At 43.4% G+C, this 23,752-nt stretch overlaps 1 protein-coding gene across 1 annotated transcript in view; it reads left to right on the plus strand.

Annotated features, from left to right (window-relative positions):
- MAP1A (microtubule associated protein 1A) overlaps positions 1 to 23,752 on the plus strand; it is a 206,644-nt gene that overhangs the window by 35,892 nt on the left and 147,000 nt on the right. Inside the window, exon 2 of the mRNA XM_075858096.1 lies at positions 5,474 to 5,575. Within this exon, the coding sequence (XP_075714211.1) occupies positions 5,474 to 5,575 (102 nt within the window). The remainder of the gene's footprint in view (positions 1 to 5,473; positions 5,576 to 23,752) is intronic.

The raw sequence follows: 23,752 nt of genomic DNA on the forward strand, positions 1-23,752 counted from the left end.
CATGAGAATCCCTCCCTCCCTTGGAAAGCCCAGAAACTAAACAAAAAAATATGCATAAATGAAATTGACTCCCTAAAAAGAATCCCCCCCACCCCACCCTTTTTGGTTTTCCCTAAATTATAGATAAAATTAATAATTAGAAACGGTGTGGTAGGTCTCAAAACAGGGGTAGTTGCACAGGCCTGGATTTGAAGGGCACATGGGGCAGTAAAACTGGGAATCGCTCCTCCTTCCGTGTTTACTGCACACACGGCATTTCTTTTGGGGGTATCTTTGGTTCACAAAGGCAGGGACGGGGTGAAGGAAGAGGCGCTCAGTGAGCCTTTTGACATGCTCTGACTCGAAGGAGTCTCTAGGTGCGGGGGAGTCAAACAGGAGGTGCTCTATAATTTTCTCCTGATACTGGAGGAAACTCAGCGTTCCCTGGGTCTTGTACAGCACATAGCTGTTGTAAATGGCCATTTGGATAAGGTAGAGCGCTACCTTTTTATACCAGGCCCTAGTTTTGCGCTTGACCAGGTACGGTTGTAGGACCTGGTCAGATAGATCGACTCCCCCCATGAACTTGTTATAGTCCACCACGCAGACCGGTTTCCTCTTATCAGAGGTAGCACCCCTCTCTCTTACTGCCACTGTGGTGTCCTCGTGCACGGTGGAGAGCATGTACACGTCCTTTTTGTCACTCCATTTGACAGCGAGCAACTAGTCACTTGCAAATGAGAGTGACGCACCCCTTACTAGTCGCCTGGACACCAGTCGTTGAGGGAAGCCGACTATTTTTTCGTACCGTCCCACAGGCCCCTGTATTCGCAGCATGGAGGGACTTATACAGGGGGACGCTGGTGTAGTAATTGTCGATGTACACATGGTACCCTTTTTGTAGGAATGGCACCATGAGTTCCCAGACAATTTTCCCACTAATGCCAATATCCTCTGGGCATCCTGGGGGATTAAGGTGGCGGTCCCTGCCCTCATAAATGAAAAAGCCACAGGTGTAGCCCGTTGTGCTCTCGCACAACTTATAGAGTTTCACTCCGTATCGGGCTCTTTTGGAGGGGATGTATTGGCGAAACGATAGACGGCCCTTGAAGGACATAAGGGACTCATCTACCGCTAGTTTTTGGCCTGGGGTGTATAAATTGAAAAATGAGTCACTTAGGAGGGAGATTAGGGGTCTCAGTTTGTTGAGGCGATCATAGGCTGGGTCACTTCTTGGGGGGATTTGTGTATTGTCAGAAAAATGCATGAAACGCATTAGAGTCTCATAGCGCGTTCGGGCCATAACAGCTGCAAATACAGGCGTGCTATGGATAGCGCTGGTAGCCCAATAGGAGCGGATAGAGTTTTTTTTTTTACTATGCCCATGTTTAGGGTAATTCCCCCAAAAATTTTTATTTCAGAAACTGTTGTGGGGATCCATCCTCTGGCATAGCAAGACCTGGGATTTTGGGTGCCAAATTGCCTGGCGTATAAATTCGTCTGCTGGACGATTAGTTCCAGGACCTGATCACCTATAAACAAATGAAAAAAATTATAGGCACTAAAATTTGAGACATCTGCGTTGATGCCTGGAGTCGCTGTAAATGGCAAAACTTGGGGGGAGAAAGCAATTGCAGGATCCCAAATTGCGGAAGGGACTGCAGTACTAGGCCCGTCTCCTGACGCTTCACCGCTGACCGCTGCGTCCACCACCATAGGGCTGGGGGGTCCAGTGGCAGAAGCAGAACTTGTGTCGCTTTCTGAGCCAAGTTCTGCTTCTGACGCAGTGTCCGTATCACTGCCGGAACCGCTAGAGCACAGCATGGCGTATGCCTGCTCTGCAGAGAACATTCTGCGGCTTCTGCGGTTCATGTTCACCACACTAATAATTGTTTTTTTTTTTGTTTTTTTAGAAGACAAACAAAAAAACGGGGGTGATTACGTGTAATCTGGGGTGATTACTGGTAATCTGGGGTAATTACAGGTAATCTGGGGTAATTACGGGTAATCTGGGGTAATTACGGGTAATCTGGCGTGATTACGGGTAATCGGGTGATTACGGTAATCTGGGGTGATTACGGGTTATCTGGGGTAATTACGGACAATATTCGGATAATATCGGAACACTGGCGAGTAAGTATGTGGTGTATTTTACAGTATAATACAGCACAAGATTTGTATAGTATCTCTCTCTCTCCTCTCACAGATCAACTACAGTGAGAGGAGGGAGGGAAAGAGCACAAATCTTGTGCTGTATTTTGAAAATATGGGACTATGGTCACTGTGATAGGTATATCACAGTGACCATCTGATCAGGGACCAATTATAACGGTCCCTGATCAGTTTCTATTTACAGGCAGAATAGCTGCCTTTCAACTGACAGCGTATGCGTGCGCCATTTTTTTTTTTTTTTTCCCGGTTGTTGGGGGGAGGGCACGATCGGTGGCCTAACAAGTAGTTTTTTATCTCCTCTCACCAAACATTCATGGTGAGAGGAGATAAAAATGTTAATTTTCCACCGCTGCATTAATTGTAACGGCGGTCGCCGGTATTCGTTGAATACCGGCGATCGCCGGTTTGGGGACCGCAAACAACGGTCCCCAGACTGTGCTCCAAGCCCTCAGCTACCTCTGGTAGCTGAGGGCAGGGAGCTATCCCTCTGCATGGCGCCGCAATCTTAATTAGATTGTGTGCGCATGCGCGGGCGCCATTTTTTTTCTCTTCCCGGCAGCTGCGGGAGGAGAAGAGAAGGGGGCACGATCGCAGGCATCGGAGGCCCTTCTGGTTAGTTTTTTATCTCCTCTCACCAAACATTCATGGTGAGAGGAGATAAAAATGTTAATTTTCCACCGCTGCATTAATTGTAACGGCGGTCGCCGGTATTCGTTGAATACCGGCGATCGCCGGTTTGGGGACTGCAAACAACGGTCCCCAGACTGTGCTCCAAGCCCTTAGCTACCTCCGGTAGCTGAGAGCAGGGAGCTATCTCTTTTCACGGCGCCGCAATTTTATTCTGATGCAGTGCCGTGAAAAGGCCTATGCATCAGAATAAAGCCCGTTAGTGGCCGCCGTGAAAAGGCGTATTGGCGGTCACTAACGGGTTAATGGCCGCCCCAGGTGCCAATAGCAGAGACTCCCGGCCATACCACATGCAGGAGAAAGCTGAAGAGAAATGTAAAAAAAATTGGCCAGGAATGACACTTTAGGCATTGTACAGTATTTTAACATTACTAACTACCCCAGGTATTATTTATAAATATGCTTGAAATTAGAAATGTTGCCCCCATCTTGGGTTTGTCATGTACACTTTTTCACACTTGTGCATTTTATTTTTGTCTTCCCCCCATAATTTTTTTTTATGGAATTGTATCTCAACAAGAATAAAAAGGGCATTTTTTTTCTGGTAAAGGTTCTCATCTTTTCCTCTGTTGGGATTTTTTCACTTTTTTTGTTGAGAAATAGAAGGGAAATACAAGGTGAAAACTATTCTTCTGTAAACGAAACACTAACTCTTATGACGTGCCCCTACTCTAAGCTCTACTACATCTTCATATGGCAATTGGCAAATACTTGCCAATACATGTTAGCTTGTGAACTGCTCTGTGTCTTCTTAAATTATATATTAATTTGACTACTAAAAACTAGTTCCAATGGATATTTATGCATAATATTTCGTTTAGTCCAAACTCTGTAGCTCTGCAAGTTAAACTTACTACTATTCAAGCTGCACCACTGACATTTATCTTATAGATTTTTATTCTGCTTCTTATATGACCTTTACCTTAAAGGTGATGTCATATTTGGCTACGTTAATATTCTGTTTCTACATTATTTAAAAATGTGTCAAATAATCAGTTTCTGTCCTTTGCACGAAATATTCCTATAAAATACCCTGACTGGATAAGATGCCAGGCCTACAAGATCCTAGATTTCCATGAGAAAATCTAGGGTTAAAAAAAGTGTGGCATATACTCATTGGTCAGTAGAAAAATCTTGGTACTCATTAATTGAAACTGTATATCTTTTAATTATTATAAGGGTTGTACCATTAGGACAACCCCTGTCTATATAACGTATTAGGACATAAGGACATCATAGGGGTGCCCATTAGACCCCCCTCTAGCTGCTCCCGCTCTGCAGGACTCAGCATGACCATGTATGACATTTCGGTCACCTATCCATTTGATTAGGTCTCATCTAATACCATATTTTCCCTGCCGCTTTCCTCGGTGAGAACAGCTGATAGATCTACTGTAATTAGCCGATGGGTTCTCAGTAGGAAAAGATGTTGTTCATATGCCCAGTACCATAAAGAGTATCCACAGGATATAGTATAAATGTCTAACAGGTGGGGGTCTGACTAATAAGGATAAATATAGTCCACAGACCCCCAATCTGCTAGCCATATCAGGGAAGAAACAGAATGTTGAGGTGCATGTGCGCTCCTCTCAATTGATTTTTTTGGGGGGTTATGGAAACAGCTGTTCAAAGTATATGCCATCAATGTCTAAAGTGGGGAAACCCATATTAGGCTGGCTACACACATATACTGGGTTTACTCATTTTTTGCAAGTTTTTTTTTTACCCCAAAATGCTTTAAAGTCTAACGTAAAATATGTGAAAGCTTACAGCATTCTAGTTTGGGGTGTTTTAGTAGTGTTTTGGGGGTCAGTGGTGTTTTTTCAAAACGCAGCATGCCATTTCCAAAATGTTACAAAATAAAAATCGCCACAATTTTTTTTTTTTTTTAAACACCGAAAAAAAAAAAGGTGTGTGAAGGTGGCCTAAAATTCGCCATAGACTTGTAATCACTACCAGCCAATAAAATGTAGTTTAGGTGTGCCCTGTTTAATATTATGAAACCATTAAGTGCGACAAATATACAAAAGATTTACCGTTGGAAAGAGGCATATACGAACAGATATTTCTCACAATATAAATTATTTTACCCATGGAAAACCTTTTGTATTGTGGAGAACATTGTGCATTTGCATCACCCCAAATGCATTATTTTTAATAATAGTAAGGCATTATGCACACTGCTGTTTCTGTTTTGCGGACCACAAAACACGGATCCTAGTGGCTTCTGGTTGCTGTGCGTTTTTTGGTGGACCCATACACTAGAATCGGTGAGATGGACCGCAAATACGGACATTAGGACCTGTTCTACAATTTGTGAAACGGACACATGAATCTGAAAAAAAAATAAACGGATGTTTGCTTGGTCCCATAGAAATGAATGGTTCAGTATGCTATCCGAAAAAAAAAAACCACTGAAAAACACTAAAAGAACACTGAAGAAAACAACGGTCGTGTGCACGAGCCCAAAGATAATGTAAATGATATGATAATAGTGTTTACCATAATGTCCGTTGAACGTTTTACAGCATTCATTTATAGTACCATATATAAAACAATTATTGTAACCTTCCATTTTATCCCATGTAAGCTGATATATATATTGCATTAAATAACTTTGATTTCTTCTTCACAGGTATTCGCTCTTGGAATATCAGTCTTGATTCCTGTAACCTAGATGAGCAGCTGAAGCTATTTGTGACAAGACATCTGGCTCACTTTTCTCCAAACGTCAAAGGTTTGCCTCTATTATTGTTATTTTACACTAATAAAATATTTCAAAGCCAAGTTTAGAATGTATGTTATTTTTTTTTAATAATCAATAATGCTAAGCATATTCTATTGTGAAAAAATGTAGTATAGGGTTAAAGGGGTTGTCCACGGCAACTGATGACCTATCCACAGAATAGGTCATCAGTAGATGATCAGTGGGGGTCCGACACACGAACCCCGCCCCGAACAGCTGTTCCGGCTGCATCCAGGCGCCGGATGTTTTAAAGGGTATGTAGTAGTTGGAGCCAGAAGCAGACGGCTCCGACCACTGCATAGCGTCCGTTCGGCAGCTCTGCTCCTATTCACTTGAATAGGAGTAGAGCTGCAGTAGTGAAGCTCGGCCGCTATTCCATGACCAGAGGCATCTGCATGGATGTCCGATACTCGGAGGCAGACGGAGCAGCTGATCGGTGTGGGGTCCGTGTGGCGGCCCCCACTGATTATATACTGATGACCGATCCTGTGGATAGATCAGGAGTTGTCCAGTCATGGACAACCCCTTTAAAGGCACGTAAGAGGGTTGTAAAAGAGTTGAAACAGGGTCTGCATTTTTCAAGAAACAGTGGAGGCGCTGAGCTGCAATACCAGACACAGCCCATGGGCAAGAGTAAAGTCGTTTCTGAAAACAAACCCCCCAAAATAACAGACCCTTTTTACTACTCTAATGCAACCTCTTCAAAGAGCAATTCCTACCACGAATTACAAAGCATTGCACTAGGTGGATACACAATAATTTTTATTGGTGTTGCGGTCTTCTAGCTGAAGAACAGTTCCCTCATAGGTGATGGGGTCTTAACCCATTAATGACCAATGATATATATTTTTAATACCACTATTAATGGGCTTTATTCTAAAGTGAAAACTTCTTACAGTGCTCTAGGGTAAGGCTGGGTTCACACAAGCACATTAACGTCCGTAATGGACGGACATATTTCGGCCGGAAGTCCCGGACCGAACTCAGTGCAGGGAGCCGGGCTCCTAGCATCATAGTTATGTACGATGCTAGGAGTCCCTGCCTCGCTGCCGGACATCTGTCCCGTACGGCAATCATGTTTTCAGTACGGGACAGTAGTTCCACGGAGAGGCAGGGACTCCTAGCATCGTACATAACTATGATGCTAGGAGCCCGGCTCCCTGCACTGTGTTCGGTCCGGTACTTGCGGCCGAAATACGTCCGTCCATTACGGACGTTAATGTGCTTGTGTGAACCCAGCCTAACAGTTGCACAAAAATTTTATATATTGGGATTGCCTTCCGTCTGAGATATATGCCGGACGGATTTCCCTACGTACAATGTACTGTATTTACAATTTAAAGCTGCGACATATGTAAATGTAAAGACATACCGCTGTATATGTCGCCCATAGGATCCCATAGTAAAAAAAACGTATACGGCGTGGTATATATATTTTTTACTAAATGCCTCTGCATGGAATAGCATATAATATTAGAATAATGACAAGAAAACCCCTTTCCACCTGTTCCACGTAAATTAATGAGTTAATTTACACGCTACCTTTAATGGCATTGCACAGTCCTACATGCAGTGCCATCAGCAGGATCGGGCTGTCACACTGACTGAGCTACGTCTTCTGCACATGTATCTCTATATAGATTAATGGTAAGAGTGATCTAATAGGCTACTACAATTATACCACTGCTATCAGTAATCTGTATATGGGGACAGCAGGAAATCCGCACTGTAAGTCTACAGCAAATCCGCCACATCTGAACATGATCTAAAAGTCATTACAAAAATTCCACTGGCACTAAAGGGGTTTCCCATCTTAGACATTTATGGCATATTCATAGTGTATGCTATAAATGTCTGATAGATGTGGGTCACAGCTCTGGGACCCACACCTATCTAGTGATCAGGGTTTTTCCGACCCCTGTCCTCGACTGGTGAGATAGCTGCTGGTCGCTTCATCCAGGCAGAGACTCAGTAGCTCGGAAACAGCCGAGCTTGCTGTGCTATGCCCTTCCCGTAACTCCTATAGAAGGGAATGGGAGTTATGGATAAAGCGTAGTACAGCAAGCTACAATGTCTCTATAACTCCCAAGTTCCGCAAACATGGAAACAGCATAGCAGACTTTGCTATGCTGTTTCCATAACTCCCATTCACTTCTATGGGTTCTATGGGCGTTATGGAAACATCGTATCTCAGCGAGCTCAGCTTTTTCCAAAACTCTGACCACCTCTACACCGATTCCCCGCCTGAATGCGGTGGCCAGAGGCCATCTCACTAGGTGTGGAATCGGTCGGCGGAACCCCCAATCTGAAGATAGGTGCAAGTCCCAGATCTAAGACCTTATCTATAAGACATTTATGGCATATCCTATGGATATGCCATAAATAATCAAATTATAACCACAATGGCCACAATCTTGTTACACCCTATGCACTTATCCCTTTCCTTTTCCCACAAAGAAGTGCAGGAGAAGTGAGCTCTTTAATACTTGAACTTTTAAGCTTTGTGGTTTATATCATTATTCAAGCGCATAAAACAGACAACAATGACTGTCTTGATTCCCCAGGATTACAATAAGAACAAACTTGAGGTTTGAAGAAAGCCCAGCTCTAAAATCATACAGTATAACACAGTACTGGGCTTACAATATGTTTTCACACTCTGCTTATTGACAAAGTTAATACAAAATGTAAAACAATGTCAAAGTCTTTGCATAGCTGGACCGACTTTTTCATTAAGATCTGGTATGCTGCCAGTTAGCCAGTTTCTTAGCTTGGCTAAAATGGAGTTGACTGCCCATTCTGTTTGAGCCTGTGTAGCTCAGTAGATGCTACTGAAATTCAGTATCTGTTGACAAGGCAAATAAGAGCAAGTGCAAACGTTTCCATAGAGTACATTTTCAATTAAATCAGCAACATGATTTAATCTATTGGAAAACCTTGGTAAGCACTACTAAGCATCCCATTACAGAGCTGCTGCTCTTTGTAAAAGCTTATCATATGAAGCTGAGTTAGTATAACATAAGTAGAGTGATCACTGCAAAATGTGCAGCAGGACGGCCAAAGTGAGACTATAAAGTAGCCAAATATTGAGAATAATATGAGCAAAAGCACAGCATTAGGTTACAGTTACATGAGTATATTTACCACCATGCCCTTCAAAGCCCATATTTGTGCCCTTCCAGATTTTTGGCCAAAAGTGGGAACCTTTCCAAGCAGAAGATCCTTCTCTTGTTACTTTTGTAGCCAATCACTTTTTTTCGTAAAGTCTTTTCTTCAGCATCAGAGGCAGCAGGAACATTTCTGCTATGTGAAAGACCAAATCAGTAGCTTATCTAGAGGTACCTGGGCTACACTTTCCCAATGCCCTAAATGCCCAAGCCCTGACATGCCAAAGCTTCGTCTGAGAGCAAACTTAGAAAATAAAAAGAACTTTGCCCAGTTCAAGTCAGAACACGGTGTTTATTTGTATCTGCTGGTATATGTACAGTGCACATCCATCTCTCTATCTTATTTAGCACTTATTTATATAGGTCCAACGTATTCTAAATACTGTACGTGGTGCCTGAAGTTTCCTGAAGGTCCTGGTCAGACTTGAAGACATGCCCTGAGTGTTGCCTCCGTGATTTGTGATATATTTAGGGCTGGTTCTTGGGGTTTGAATGTATATGCCCTTTACATATCCCATACAGACAGGTGGCACCAGAACCATATAATCATTTAGGAGGCCGGCGTCATGTTATATATATTCATTTGAGAAGTTACTAATTCAACATCAATTTATAGACTTTATTTTCTAATAATTTTTTCTAAATTACTTTCTCATGATACTAACATTTTGGACTGGCATGGCATCTCTTTCGCAGTGTGTTCAAACGTATTGGTTCGGTCTTCCTCGATGAGGACTTCAATCTTATGCTCGGCTTTCAATAGTTTTCAACAGCTTTCACTTTTTTAGGCCCTGGCTATTATGTTGAAAAGGAGATGCAGATAGATCTGTAACATTCAGGGTATGTTCACACGCACTGTTTTCAGATGTAATTCGGGGCTTTTACGCCTCGAATTACGCCGAAAAAAACGGCTCCATTACGCCTACAAACATCTGCCCATTGCTTTCAATGGGTTTTACGATGTTCTGTTCCCACGAGGTGTAATATTACGCGTCACTGTCAAAAGACAGCGCGTAAAAAGACGCCTGCATCAAAGAAGTGCATGTCACTTCTTGGGATGTTTTTGGAGCCGTAAAATACGCAGCGGAAAACGCGAGTTGTTAAAAAACTTCTGAAAATCAGGTGCTGTTTTCAGGCAAAAACAGCTCCGTAATTTCAGATGTATTTTGCTACTTCGTGTGAACATACCCTCATACTGCTCAAAGTCACCTACCTTTCAAGACAACATTGTTTACTATGTTTCTATTGTTTAGGTAAAGATGTTTTGTTATCTCGTAATCTGTAGCTTTGCAGCATTTTGTTCCTGCTCTGTTGTGATGAGTTATTTCTGGTATTTGGTCACGGATGAGGAACACCATGAGTTAATGCTTGCAATAAAGGAGCTCTACCGCCATCTAGCACGTGCAAAAAAATGACATTGTTCATTTGAAGGAAAAGCACAGACAGATATGATGCTTATTCTAATCTGGTTATAATTGTATATTTTATATCTCTATGTCAATGGCATTACTTCTGCAGTATTTAAGATACAAGTGATCTTTCCATTTTCTTTATCAAGTTTGTTCTTAAGATTTTTAGATCAGGTTCATACAGAGCAGTTCTGTACAGTTCCAGAGGTGAGCAACCTTCTGCACTCCAGCTGTTGCGAAACTACAACTCCCAGCATACACTGACAGCCAAAGGCTATATTATTGCAGCCATAGGCTGTCAGGGCATGCTGGGAATTGTAGTTTTACAACAGCTGGAGTGTCGAACGTTGCTGACCGCCTGGTTTAGACTGTGAGTGGCATGTACATTTCCTCCAGCTTCCCCTCCTCTTACTTCTCTGCCAACAGATGTAGCCGTCTTTATCTTGACTTTTAATGCATTAAATACAGTGTCAAGAAGCTTTAGGCTGGGTTCACGCGACCTATTTTCAGGCGTAAACGAGGCGTATTATGCCTCGATTTACGCCTGAAAATACGGCTCCAATACGTCGGCAAACATCTGCCCATTCATTTGAATGGGTTTGCCGACGTACTGTGCCGACGACCTGTCATTTACGCGTCGTCGTTTGACAGCTGTCAAACGAGGACGCGTAAAATGACTGCCTCGGCAAAGAAGTGCAGGGCACTTCTTTGAAACTTAATTTGAGCCGTTTTTCATTGAATTCAATGAAGAACAGCTCAAGAATACGGACGTCAATGACGCCTCGCAAAATGCGAGGAGGAGCATTTACGTCTGAAACGACGGAGCTGTTTTCTCCTGAAAACAGTCTGTAATTTCAGATGTAAAAGCCAGTTATCTTGTGCACATACCCTTAACTTTACTTTTTCAATGGTTTTTCAATGGCTTTTGTTGTGTGATATCACGTTGCAGCAAGTTATCAGAGTCAAGATATACTTGGCTACATCTGTATGTACTGTAAAGCTACATTAAGATGATCGTAGTTAACTTCGGACGTGAAAAACTGCAGTTTTTCACGTCCGAGGTGCACCCATGCGGGACATGTTGTCACAGATCCCCTATAGACTAGAGTCTATGGGGGATGCGTGACATGCAGAAAAATAGGACATGTACTATTTTTTCACGGACCCTTCACACACTCCGTTGAAACAACGGTCTTGTGAACGGCCCCATTGAAGTGCATGTGTCCGTGTGACGGCCGTAGTTTTAACAGCCGTCACACTGACTAGATATATACGCTCGTCTGAATGAGCCATAAGTGTCATAGTGGTTTTATTCTTTAGGTCCTGCCCAAACAGGAGAGTACTGGAGGGTTGCCAAACGTCTAGAAAAGGCCACTTATGTCCATTGTCTGTAAAAAAAAAAATGATGTGACATTTTGGAAGTTTAGGGTTCTTGTGATTATCATCATGTTACAGTTCATAGTAAATGCTGCTAATGTAAATATAATAGCATACTAAACTATAGGTATAGAGTACTTATAATTGTCACAGTACAATTTCACGTTGTCTGTAAAAATGTTTTGTGTGTTGATGGTTTGCCAAGTTCATCACCCCTGTCTGCAGCGCAATTGTTGGTGGACACATGTAAACAGTGACTTTGGTATGGCTTGATGAATACATTTTTTTCGCAATAAAATACAGGATTGTCATCAGGAATTAATGGTGCATAGATCAGTTTAATTTGTTTAAATAGTTTGTCTCGTATAGAAATCAAATGTTTAAATACCCTGTTAATTATAAGGGACGTCGGGAACTCCATTAATGAGAGAGAGAGAGAGAGAGAGAGAGACTACATAGAGTCTACATAGAGTGTATCTCAGCTCATTGATTTCAATGGGCACCATGTAAGGGCACGGCCAGACGTGGCGGAATTCCTCCGCAACTGTCCGCATCAATGCCGCACAGAATCTGCGTTGCAGATTCTGCTGCGGATCTGCACAAAATGTGCAGTACATTGATGCGGACTAGCTGCTGCGGACTGCGGGAAAAGTGCTTCCCTTCTCCCTATCAGTGCAGGATAGAGAGAAGGGACAGCACTTTCCCTAGTGAAAGTAAAAGAATTTCATACTTACCGGCCGTTGTCTTGGTGACGCGTCCCTCTTTCGGCATCCAGCCCGACCTCCCTGGATGACGCGCCAGTCCATGTGACCGCTGCAGCCTGTGCTTGGCCTGTGATTGGCTGCAGCCGTCACTTACACTGAAACGTCATCCTGGGAAGCCAGACTGGAGACAGAAGCAGGGAGTTCTCGGTAAGTATGAACTTATATTTTTTTGACAGGTTGCTCTATATTGGGATCGGTAGTCACTGTCCCGGGTGCAGAAACAGTTACTGCCGATCGCTTAACTCTTTCAGCACCCTGGACAGTGACTATTTACAGACGTCTCCTAGCAACGCTCCCGTCATTACGGGAGCCCCATTGACTTCCTCAGTCTGGCTGTAGACCTAGAAATACATAGGTCCAGCCAGAATGAAGAAATGTCATGGTAGTAAAACCAATACGCTCCACACCACACATAACATCTGCGGACTTCATTGCGGAATTTCGATTCTCCATTGAAGTGAATGGAGAACTTCCGCAATGAGTCCGCAACCAGTCCGCCACTGCTCCGCAACAGACAGAGCATGCTGCGGACACCACATTCCGCTCCGCAGCCTATGCTCCGCAGCGGAATTGTACGCAGCGTCTAAACGAACACTGCTAAATTAAAGTGAAAGTCAATGGAGAAACGGCTCCGCTGCGGATTAACGCTGCGGAGTGTCCGCAGCGGAATTTAAGTGAAATTCCGCCACGTGTGAACCCGCCCTAAAGCTTCATTTCTGTGAACCATGTAGAACTCATAAGGAAAATAAATTTTACACTAAGTTGTTTGACACGTTTTATGACACGGAAACCGCGCCAAAATACGGCCGAAAACGCCTCCCATTTCCCTATCTTTCGGCGTTTATATTTCTGACCTCCCATTGACATCAATGGGAGGCAGAGAAAGCGGTTTTCACTGCATCTTTTGCCCACGGCGCTCAATGGCCACGGCCGAAAAACGCGGCAAACATCGTGCAGGCAGATCAAAATCTGCCTCACAATTCATGAACGAGTTTTGAGCCAGATTCTTCCGCCAGCAAAAAACTCTGTGTGAACAGAGCCTAAGATGGTACTTGAACTAGCTCATATGACAGGTGGTAGCTCTAGACTGTTCTGGAGAGGGTGTGGGCTTACAGGCTCTCCACTTCATATGTGGTGGTTAAGCCTAGCTATTGTATCCTTATGGGAAGATCTCTTTGGACTAATTTCAGAATTTACTAAATTCCCCATTCCGAGGAACCCTTCTTTAGCTATACTGAACATGCCCTTAGAGGACTTCTCTCCTAAATCAAAAGTATTTGTTCACCATATCCTTATTGCTACTAGACTAGCTATTGCTTAGGCTTGGAAGTCTCCCATCTCCCCTTCCCTTTGGGAGGTTATTAGTAGGGTGAACACCCAATATCATCATGAAACGTCACTAACTTTTTCTCCTAACATGCATAATCGTAATAAAAAAAACAGTGGACTGCCTGGAGTCAGTCTAAGGCATCATTTAGACGAGCGTAATATACGCGCGTGCGACGCACATGCTTTTCACGCGTGTCGTACGCACCTATATTAGGCTATGGGGCAGTGCAGACAGTCCGTGAGTTTTGCGCAGCGTGAGTCCGCTGCGTAAAACTCACGACATGTTCTATATTTCTGCGTTTTTTGCGCATCACGCACCCATTGAAGTCATACACTGATGACACACGCAGCTGTAAGGGTATGTTCACACACACTATCTACGGACGTAATTCAGGCGTTTTAGCCCCGAATTAAGTCTGAAAATGCGCCTCAATAGCGTCGGCAAACATCTGCCCATTCATTTGAATGGGTCTTACGATGTTCTGTTCAGACGGTCATTTTTTTACGTCCCGCTGTCAAAAGGCGGGGCGTAAAAAAGACGCCCGCTTCAAAGAAGAGTCATGTTATTCTTCAGACGTAAATGGGGCTGTGTTCCATGGACTCCATGGAAAACCAGCTCCAGTTACGTCCGTAATGGATGCGGCGTTCAAGCGCCTGCACATGCCGTTACGGCTGAAATGAAGGGGCTGTTTTCTCCTGAAAACAGCCCCGTAATTTCGGACGTTACGGACGCTGTAGTGTGAACATACACTTAAGTGCCTTTTGCGCACGCAAAACGCCGCGTTTTTTGCGTGCGCAAAACGCACACGCTCGTGTAAATCAGGCCTAAATACCAGGTATGATCTTCTGTACTCGTGTCATCTCTAATGGCTGTAAGCTCAGTTTGTTTTGTTTTTCTTTAGGGTATGTTCACACTACAGCGTCCGTAACGGCCGAAATTACGGGGCTGTTTTCAGGAGAAAACAGCCCCATCATTTCAGCCGTAACGGCATGTGCAGGCGCTTGAACGCCGCGTCCATTACGGACGTAATTTGCGCTGCTTTTCATTGGAGTCAATGAATAACAGCTCCAATTACGCCCAAAGAAGTGACAGCTCACTTCTTTGACGCGGGCGTCTATTTACGCGCCGTCATTTGGCAGCGGCGCGTAAATATACTCATCGTGTGAACAGACAAACGTCAGCCCATTGCTTTCAATGGGCAGATGTTTGTCAACGCATTCAAGCCGTAATTTCGGACGTAATTCCAGGCGTAAGGGTATGTTCACACGGCAGCGTCCGTAACGGCTGAAATGATGGGGATGTTTTCAGGAGGAAACATCCCCGTAATTTCAGCCGTAACGGCATGTGCAGGCGCTTGAACGCCGCGTCCATTACGGACGTAATTGGCGCTGCTTTTCATTGCAGTCAATGAATAACGGCTCCAATTACGCCCAAAGAAGTGACAGGTCACTTCTTTGACGTGGGCGTCTATTTACGCGCCGTCATTTGGCAGCGGCGCGTAAATATACTCATCGTGTGAACAGACAAACGTCAGCCCATTGCTTTCAATGGGCAGATGTTTGTCAACGCTATTGAGGCGCATTTTTCGGACGTAATTCGGGGCAAAAACGCCCGAATTACATCCGTAATTAGTGTGTGTGAACATACCCTTAAAACACCCGAATTACGTCCGTAATTTGGCCGTGTGAACATACCCCAAGGGTATGTTCACACTACAGCGTCCGTAACGGACGAAATTACAGGGCTGTTTTCAGGAGAAAACAGCCCCGTCATTTCAGCCGTAACGGCATGTGCAGGTGCTTGAACGCCGCGTCCATTACGGACGTAATTGGCGCTGCTTTTCATTGGAGTCAATGAATAACGGCTCCAATTACGTCCCAAGAAGTGACAGGACACTTCTTTGACGCGGGCGTCTTTTTTACGCCCCGCCTTTTGACAGAGGGGCGTAAAAAAAATGACCGTCTGAACAGAACATCGTAAGACCCATTCAAATGAACGGGCAGATGTTTGCCGACGCTATTGAGGCGCATTTTCGGACGTAATTCGGGGCTAAAACGCCCGAATTACGTCCGTAAATAGTGTGTGTGAACATACCCTAACTGTTTGTATTGTTTCTATTTTATTTGATGCCGTAATATTGTATTATTACCTCTGAAGCTGTCGTGAAGCTGTTGGACCTTTTGTCCATTTTGTATCTTTTTGAAAATCTTATTAAAAATCAAATGTTATAAAAATAAATTGAACACGTGCTACAAGGTTTGCCCCCTAGACTGCATCTGATGGCTGGTGATCCCAGCAGCGGGGCACCCTGTGATTAGCTTATTTTCAGGGGGCTGTTCTAACACAAAGTGGACAAGCCTTTTAATGAATACCTTTAATCTGAATATAGAAACATTACTGCACCTACACCTTAACCTGTTAAGGACTGTGCAATGTACATGCACATTGCGTGGCCCTGGGCTTCAAAACTGCAATGCAAATGTATAGAGCAGGTTGAAACCGGCTGCACACGCGATCATGTAGATGAGAGACTGTCAAGAGCCCAGGAGAGAAGACAGAAGGTGTAATAAATAGATTTACCATGCACAGCACTCAATGAAAACAAAGTATTGGTCCCACTGGTCATATGATCGCTAGGAATCCAGTGCCAGCAGAAAGATCCAGCAAAGCCCTAATAAAGACAATTGTCACTGTAACAGGACTCATTTCCCCTATTATTGGAGCTGCCGTAGCAGCTCCAGTTTACACAGGAAAAGTATAGTGGGAAAACATTTATATATATATATTTATAATGTATCCCAAAGGTCCCTTTAATCTTTTTGGAGACACATGTAAAAAAAGAGAGGCAAAATAATAATAAACAGAACGACTATTAGGGCCAGTTCACACTGAGCTTTTTTACAAGTTTTTTTGACGCAGAAAACGGCGTCGGAAAATGCGCCAAAAAATGGTGGAGGAGTTTTCTCCCGCGAGCCGGTTCCGGAAATGCTCTATCTTTGTGCGTTTACGCCTCTTACCTCCCTTTGACATCAATGGAAGGCAGAAAAAGCGTATTTCGCGGTGTTTTATGTCCGCGGCGCTCAATGGCCGCGGGCGAAAAATGCAGCGAAAATCGGTGTGCAGGCAGAGCAAAATGTGCCTCAAAATTCCAAGCGAAATTTTGAGGCAGATTTTCCTCCTGCAAAAAACTCAGTGTGAACCCAGCCTTTTAGGCTATGTTCACACAGAGTTTTTTGCAGGAGGAATTTCTGCCTCAAAATTCAGTTTGGAAGTTTGAGGCAGATTTTCCTCTCCCTGCACGCCAATTTTCGCATAGTTTTTCGCCCGCGGCCACTGAGCGCCGCGGGCATAAAACACAGAGAAATGCGCTTTCTCTGCCTCCCATTGAAGTCAATGGGAGGTCAGAGGTGTAAACGCCCAAAGATAGGGCATGTCGCTTCTTTTTCCCGCAAGGTGGTTTTACCGCTCACGGGAAAAAGATGTCTCCGCTTCCCATTGAAATCAACGGGCCGTTTTTGATGAGTTTTTTGCCGCGGTTTCTGCTTCAAAAAACTCGTCAAAAAACTCAGTGTGAACATAGCCGTAAAGTAAAAAGAATAAAAACTGTAACTAGTTACATACTACCTATACTTCTTTACCTTATTACAATATTTGCATACCATAACATGTAAAACGCAATAAAGCCTCATGCACGCAGAGGCTGTACACCGGCACATGGAGTCCCATACGACTCCATCATACAGGGTCATATAAGACTACATGTGCCGCTACACAACGCTCCGACTGGTGCCGTATGTACGGAGCTATTCTTCTAGTGGAGTAGAGCTCCAAACATAAGGCATGCAATGGAGCATGCCACATTTTTTTTTGTAAGGAATCTACTGAAAAAATGTTTGTATGACTCGGTATACATACAGATATACATTAAAGGCCTCAGGAGCTTCTATGGGTGCTCTAGTATGGCTTCATACAAAACGGAGCCATAATACGGCCCTGTACATGAGACCTATGGATAAGGCCACTTTCACACAGCAACATTTTGGTCAGTATTTTGCAACAGTATTTGGAAGCCAAAATCAGTAGAGGAAATAAATAAAAGTATAATGGAAAAAATTGTACCTCTTCTGTGTTTTGGACCTACTCCTGGTTTTGGCTCACAAATACTGATTCAAAATACTGACCAAAATAGTGCCGTGTGAAAGTGGCATAAGTCCAGACTTGGCATTGTAATGTGAGTCACAGTTGCACCACACCCGCAAAGCACAGACTGTGCCACAAAAATGTCTTAAAAATACTTGTTAGTAGTACACATGCTTTTTCTGTAATCTGGTTGCATTTTGTACCGAAAATGTTCTTGGCAACGCTAAATGCAATATGTTTACATTTTGTACCTACAGCTACTATGTAGATCTATAGGTTTCCTTTATAACACAGACTACAAACAAACCCTGAGTAGTCTGATCAGGCTTTTATCTGTCCCCTACTACATACTAAGGCCTTATTTACACGAGCGTTGTGCACCTCGCCCGTGAAAAACGTCAGCTTTTCACGTCCGAGGTGCATCTGTGCTCAGCGCTGCGGGACGCAATGTCACGCATCCCCCATAGATGAGAGTCTATGGAAGGATGCGTGATGCGTGAAATATAGGTCATGTCCTATTTTCCCACAGATCCTTCACGCGGTCCGTTGAAACAACTTCTGTGTGAACGGCCGAATTCAATTACATAGGTCCGTGGGACGGCCGTTGTTTCAACGGCCGTCCCACGGATGTTTAACACGCTCGTGTAAATAAGGCCTTACATTTATTTGGTAGGTTAGAAAGAAGTATGGGACAGATGGATGGCAATATGTCTGCAGAAACAGACTACGCAGAGGTTTTTTTAGTCGTCTGATAAAATGGGGACACATAGGTTTGCATAAAAGCTCTATACACAAAACAGGCGATTTTTATTTAATACTATTTGCAAAGTTGCTTCATTTTTTTATTCTAGGTGTATTTTAGGCAAGGAATACATTTTTTTTTTTAAATGGTCAAGAAGGTAGATGTAGCCTTTAATTAATGTCCATTTGTACATCATTAAGTTACAGCCCGGACTCTCCAATGGGACACTTTGTCTTCATAGATTTTGTTAGCAAATTCTGTCACCATTAGTCTGTGATGGTTATAGTGGATCAACAGGATAGGGTAGAAAAATAGTGTTAGAAAAAAGTGGAGGAGCTGCCCGAGGTGATCAATCACATTGATAATAGATTTTTTTCACTTTTGCATTGTTTTTTTGGCATTTCTTTCATTTCTGTTTTGTAATAAACATTGTCACATTTAATAACTCAATGTGTTTATTTAGCACTGCTAGCAAAATTCTCTGAATTCTTCTATTGTAAAATGATTTTCTAATAATTGTCAAATTGATGGCCACTTCCAGAAGCCACTGTTATTATGCACTGCAGCAGGGGAAGGGCTGGAATATTCTGAGCATGCAACGGTCTCCAGACTGCTGCAGAACAGGTGGTGCTGTAACAAGGGTATGCTTGTGTTGCTATGGCAACAGGAGTCTCTTATTCCGACTCATAAATCTACACAAACTGCAGATATTTTCCAGATAAAACGTTGCAAACCCACCTTATCCCAGCTTTGCGTGTAGATATAGAGATATACGCTTCTAATTGTATTATGGACTGGCAGGCATCAAGTTGCATGTACCACAAAATGTTGTCTACTAAATTGTCTATCATCATAGATTGTATGCAGCCATAACCGAGGTCAAGCAGATATTTTATGTAGTCAGTGTTGAGTCATTTAGCAAATTATTTCACGCATATGGTCGGAGATCGCGATTAATGCATTGGTCATAAATCTGTCAGCAGATGGAATAATAATATACTGTTTGTTACACAGTAGACATCATTTTGGTAAATCTATCAGACATCAAATGGCAATATGAAATGCACTGAAATGTAATTATTTACTAAATAGTAAGGTACACAGACACAACACAACCATAGGATAAACATGCAGGAAGATGAAGTTCTTCAACAAATCGTCAACAATCACAGGGGCACCTTAAGGCTAAGTTCACACGGAGTATTTTGGGGGAGGAATATCTGCCTCAAAGCTCCAAACGGAATTTTGAGGCAGATATTCCTCCCCCAAAATACTCCGTGTGAATAGCAATTATCGCGCCTTTTTTCGCCCGCGGCCATTGAGCGCCGCGGGCATAAAACACGCTTTCTCCTGCCTCCCATTGAAGTCAATGGGAGGTCGGAGGCGGAAGCGCCCGAAGATAGGGCATGTCGCTTCTTTTTCCCGCGAGGCAGTTTTACTGCTCGCGGGAAAAAGACGCCGACGCCTCCCATTGAAATCAATGGGAGGCGTTCTCGGGCCGTTTCTGCCGAGTTTTGCGACGCGGTTTCCGCGTCAAAAAACTCGGCAAAAGACCCCGTGTGAACATAGCCTAACAAGCATAGCAAATTATATACATTGCACAGAATGGAGATTTTTCATATGCAAATTACATGTGACATCCAATGAAAATTATTTAGCAAAAACAAAACACAAATCTCTTAAAGTCTGGGGCATCCCTAGGCTTTGGCATCTAGAATCTTTTCCTGGCTTAGTGCCCTGAACATGGGGAAATGCAGCCTTCTTAGTCACAGTTGCCCTTCCCAGGAGTGATTGAAGAGGAGTGTGCTTATAGTCTCTTCTTTCTCCCTCGTGTGCGTCATCTACAGTGACATTGTGCTAGAAGAAGAGACTGGATGATTAGATCGCTAGATCGCTCGTGGCGGGGTTCAAACCACTGGACAGTTAGGCCTCATGCACACTTCAGTTTTTTCCTTCAGGGTGCTATCCGTTTTTGTCACTGATAGCACCCTGAACCCATTCATTTGAATGGGGCCATGCACACCTAAGTTTTTTTGACGGTCCGTTGCTCCTTTCCGATCCAAAGTAGAGCATGTCCTACTTTGGTCCGGGATTCCGTGACCGTGAGGCCCATGCAAGTCAATGGGGCCGTCAAAAAAACTGAAGGCACACGGAAAGCATCCGTGTGCCGTCCGTGTGTGACGGAGCCGTTGCCTAGCGGGCGGGCGGGCAGAAAAACATTAGAAAAATATTACACTAATCGGCAGCCACTTGTCTCTATCAATAACTGATAGAGAAAAGAGGCTGCTGATTAAAAATAAAATAAAAAGCCTTTCATACGTACCCGGTCGTTGTCTTGGTGACGAGTCCCTCTTCTTCCTCCAGTCCGACCTTCTTTTGTGACGCAGCAGCCTGTGATTGGCTGCCGAGGCCGCGGCAGCCTGTGATTGGCTGCAGCGGCGACATGGATTGAACGTCAACGCTGGAGGCCGGACAGGAGGAATGTAAGTATGAACTTATTTTTTTTATTACATTAAAATTGTATTTTCCGCGCGCCGAGCATGGTACTGTCACCCTGGACAGTACCATGCTCGGCGCACGGAAACGGAAACACGGAGTGCACACGGGAGTGCACACGGAAACCACACGGCCGCTAAAACGGGTTCACGAACCCGTCAAAAGCGGCCGTGAAAACGGTGACGTAAGTGTGCACGAGGCCTTAGGGAGAGACTAAATTGAACTAATCTAAACTAATTAGGGAGAGACTAAACTAATAAAAACTACTAGTTTAGCATGGAAGACACACTACAGATGTAGCCGTCTTTACCTTGACTTTTAACGTATTGACTTTTCAATGGCTTTTGTTGTGTGATATCTTGCTGCAGCAAATTATCAGAATCAAGTTAACTGGTTCCCGATCACTGGCTCTGTATATACGGCCGGCGGTCAGGGTCCTTAAAACCCGCGCCATAGACTATTTACGACGCGGGTTTTAACTTGCTGCCCGCACGATCGGGCAGCTGAATGTCGGGTCTCCGGCAGTCAGTGACTGCCGGGGACCATGAGGAGAAGATAGAAGCATCTTTCGCTCAATGAGCGCGGTGTATAGGAAAGGAGGCAGTGGCCGTTAGTGGCAGACTGCTGCTGGGTCTTACTAGATACACTATACTTAGATACACTTGCCACAATAGTCACTATGAGAGGGCTGATTTCCCCTGTAACTGGGGCTGCTGTGCAAAAAGATGGTGTAAAAGCAAGAAAAAAAATATATAAAGTACCCTAAAGGTCTTTTCTGACCTTTGAGGGACAGACCTTAGTAATAAAAAGATAAAAGTAAAGTAAAGTGCAAAAAAAATGTATAATAAATACACATAAAATACCCACCCCAAAAAAACGTTCCCCCCGCCAATCATTGTCGTAACGCTAGACCTGACCCAATTACCATAATATAGACATGTAATATATTAAAATTTACGGTAGACAATGACGATCACAAATAAAAGGTCTATTTTAGGGTAAAACTATGTTATTACCAAAAAAAATAGCTGAAACTTAAAAAAGCTTATTTTTTTACTATTATTTTCAAATTTTAAGCCTAAAAATTCTAAAATAGCAAACAGGATGTGTATAAAAATGATAAAAAAAAGAAACCTGCATTGTCTATGGAAAAAAACATCACAAAAATCACGTCGCTAGCCCAACAAATAAAAAAGTTATAGCCACTTAACTAACGCGTGCTAAAAATAGCTAAATGGCTCAAAATAGCCCGGTCCTGAACTGGTTAAAGATGGCTACATCCGTAGCTTGATTACCAGGTATGTTCAGTCAACCACTTGGCTTTCAGAGACTGAGCATTTCACCACAGTAAAGACCCTTTAACATAGGCCAATGATTGGGCAAACTAGCGTTCATATGAACGCTGATTCTCGATCATTGGCCTGTAAACAGGGCAACGATCAGCCAATGAACAGGGCAACACTCGTTCATAGACTGATCGCATCTTTTATGTAGCTAAAAAAAAAAAGATCGCTAGACGGCAGCACATCTCCCTGTGTAAACGGGGATGAGCGATCGGAGTAACGATCATTCATCCATATACTAAATGATCATTGCTCCTTGTGAAAGGAACAAACCAGCGCTGATCAACGAGCTATATTGTCAATCGGAGCTCATTTTAAAAGTGGTAAACACGGGCAATATCTGCCCGTGTAAAACAACCTTTAGATGAACCCTTGCTAAAATGTTGAATTGTAAATGATTCATTAATGAGAAGTTAACAATTGAAGGTGTATTTTCTCATATCTTCCTCTCTACAGTATTTATAGAATTGAAAACCATGTGAACACACTTCCGTATACATACAGCACAGCAATCTGTTTTCATCTACCAAGCAGTGGAGTCATTTGCAATTATTGATGTTGTCATGGCTCTGCTGACAGAAGATTTTGTGGAGGTGAAGATGAGCCCCAGGGAACACTACAGTGAAAGCGTTCAACCATTAGTGTTTATACCAGGAATAGTTCAGCAAATGAGGAGGAAGAAAGCCATTCAATCGTTATTATAATTTAAAGGGCCTTTCCACCCAAAACATATCAATGACCATATGTCGGTAAATCAAAAGTTACAGTCATTGCTAAATCTTGTTAACGATGTTTATTTTACTAGAATATTGCAATTTCTCTATTCAGTTGCAGAAACATGAAAGAGCAGCCACATTGTTTGTCACTTTTGAATGAGCTTCTCAACAGTGGAATGGAAAATGTCAATATCACTGTAAGTAAAAGATACATAAAGTTTGGCTGCTGCCCTAACTTCTTATTTACCGAGATAGGGCCATATTTAAGTTTCAGGTGGAAATCCTTTGTTTGGCCCCATGCACACGACCGTGCCCGCAATCACGGCCCGCGATTGCGGGCACGGCCGGCCGCTGACTGACAGCCGCATTTTCGGGCTGTTCTCCCATACAACGTATGGGAGCACGGCCCGCAAAATGCGAAAAAACAGACATGTTCCATAATTCCCGGGAAACATTTCCACGGCACTGACACCCTTCCGTAGTGCTACGGAAAGGTGTCAGTGTTCAATGAAAGTCAATGGCTCCGTTTTTGCGGACCGCAATTGCGGTCCACAAAAACGGAGATTTTTTGCTGTCGTGTGCATGGGGCCTAAGTACAAGGTACTCAGCTCTAGATCCATTGTAAAATACTAGTACAGGTATGTTTCAAGAAGGGCTAGTTCAAGATAACAGCATACAGTATGT

The sequence above is a fragment of the Rhinoderma darwinii genome, chromosome 3 (assembly GCF_050947455.1).
Source record: "Rhinoderma darwinii isolate aRhiDar2 chromosome 3, aRhiDar2.hap1, whole genome shotgun sequence".
NCBI lineage: Eukaryota > Metazoa > Chordata > Amphibia > Anura > Rhinodermatidae > Rhinoderma > Rhinoderma darwinii.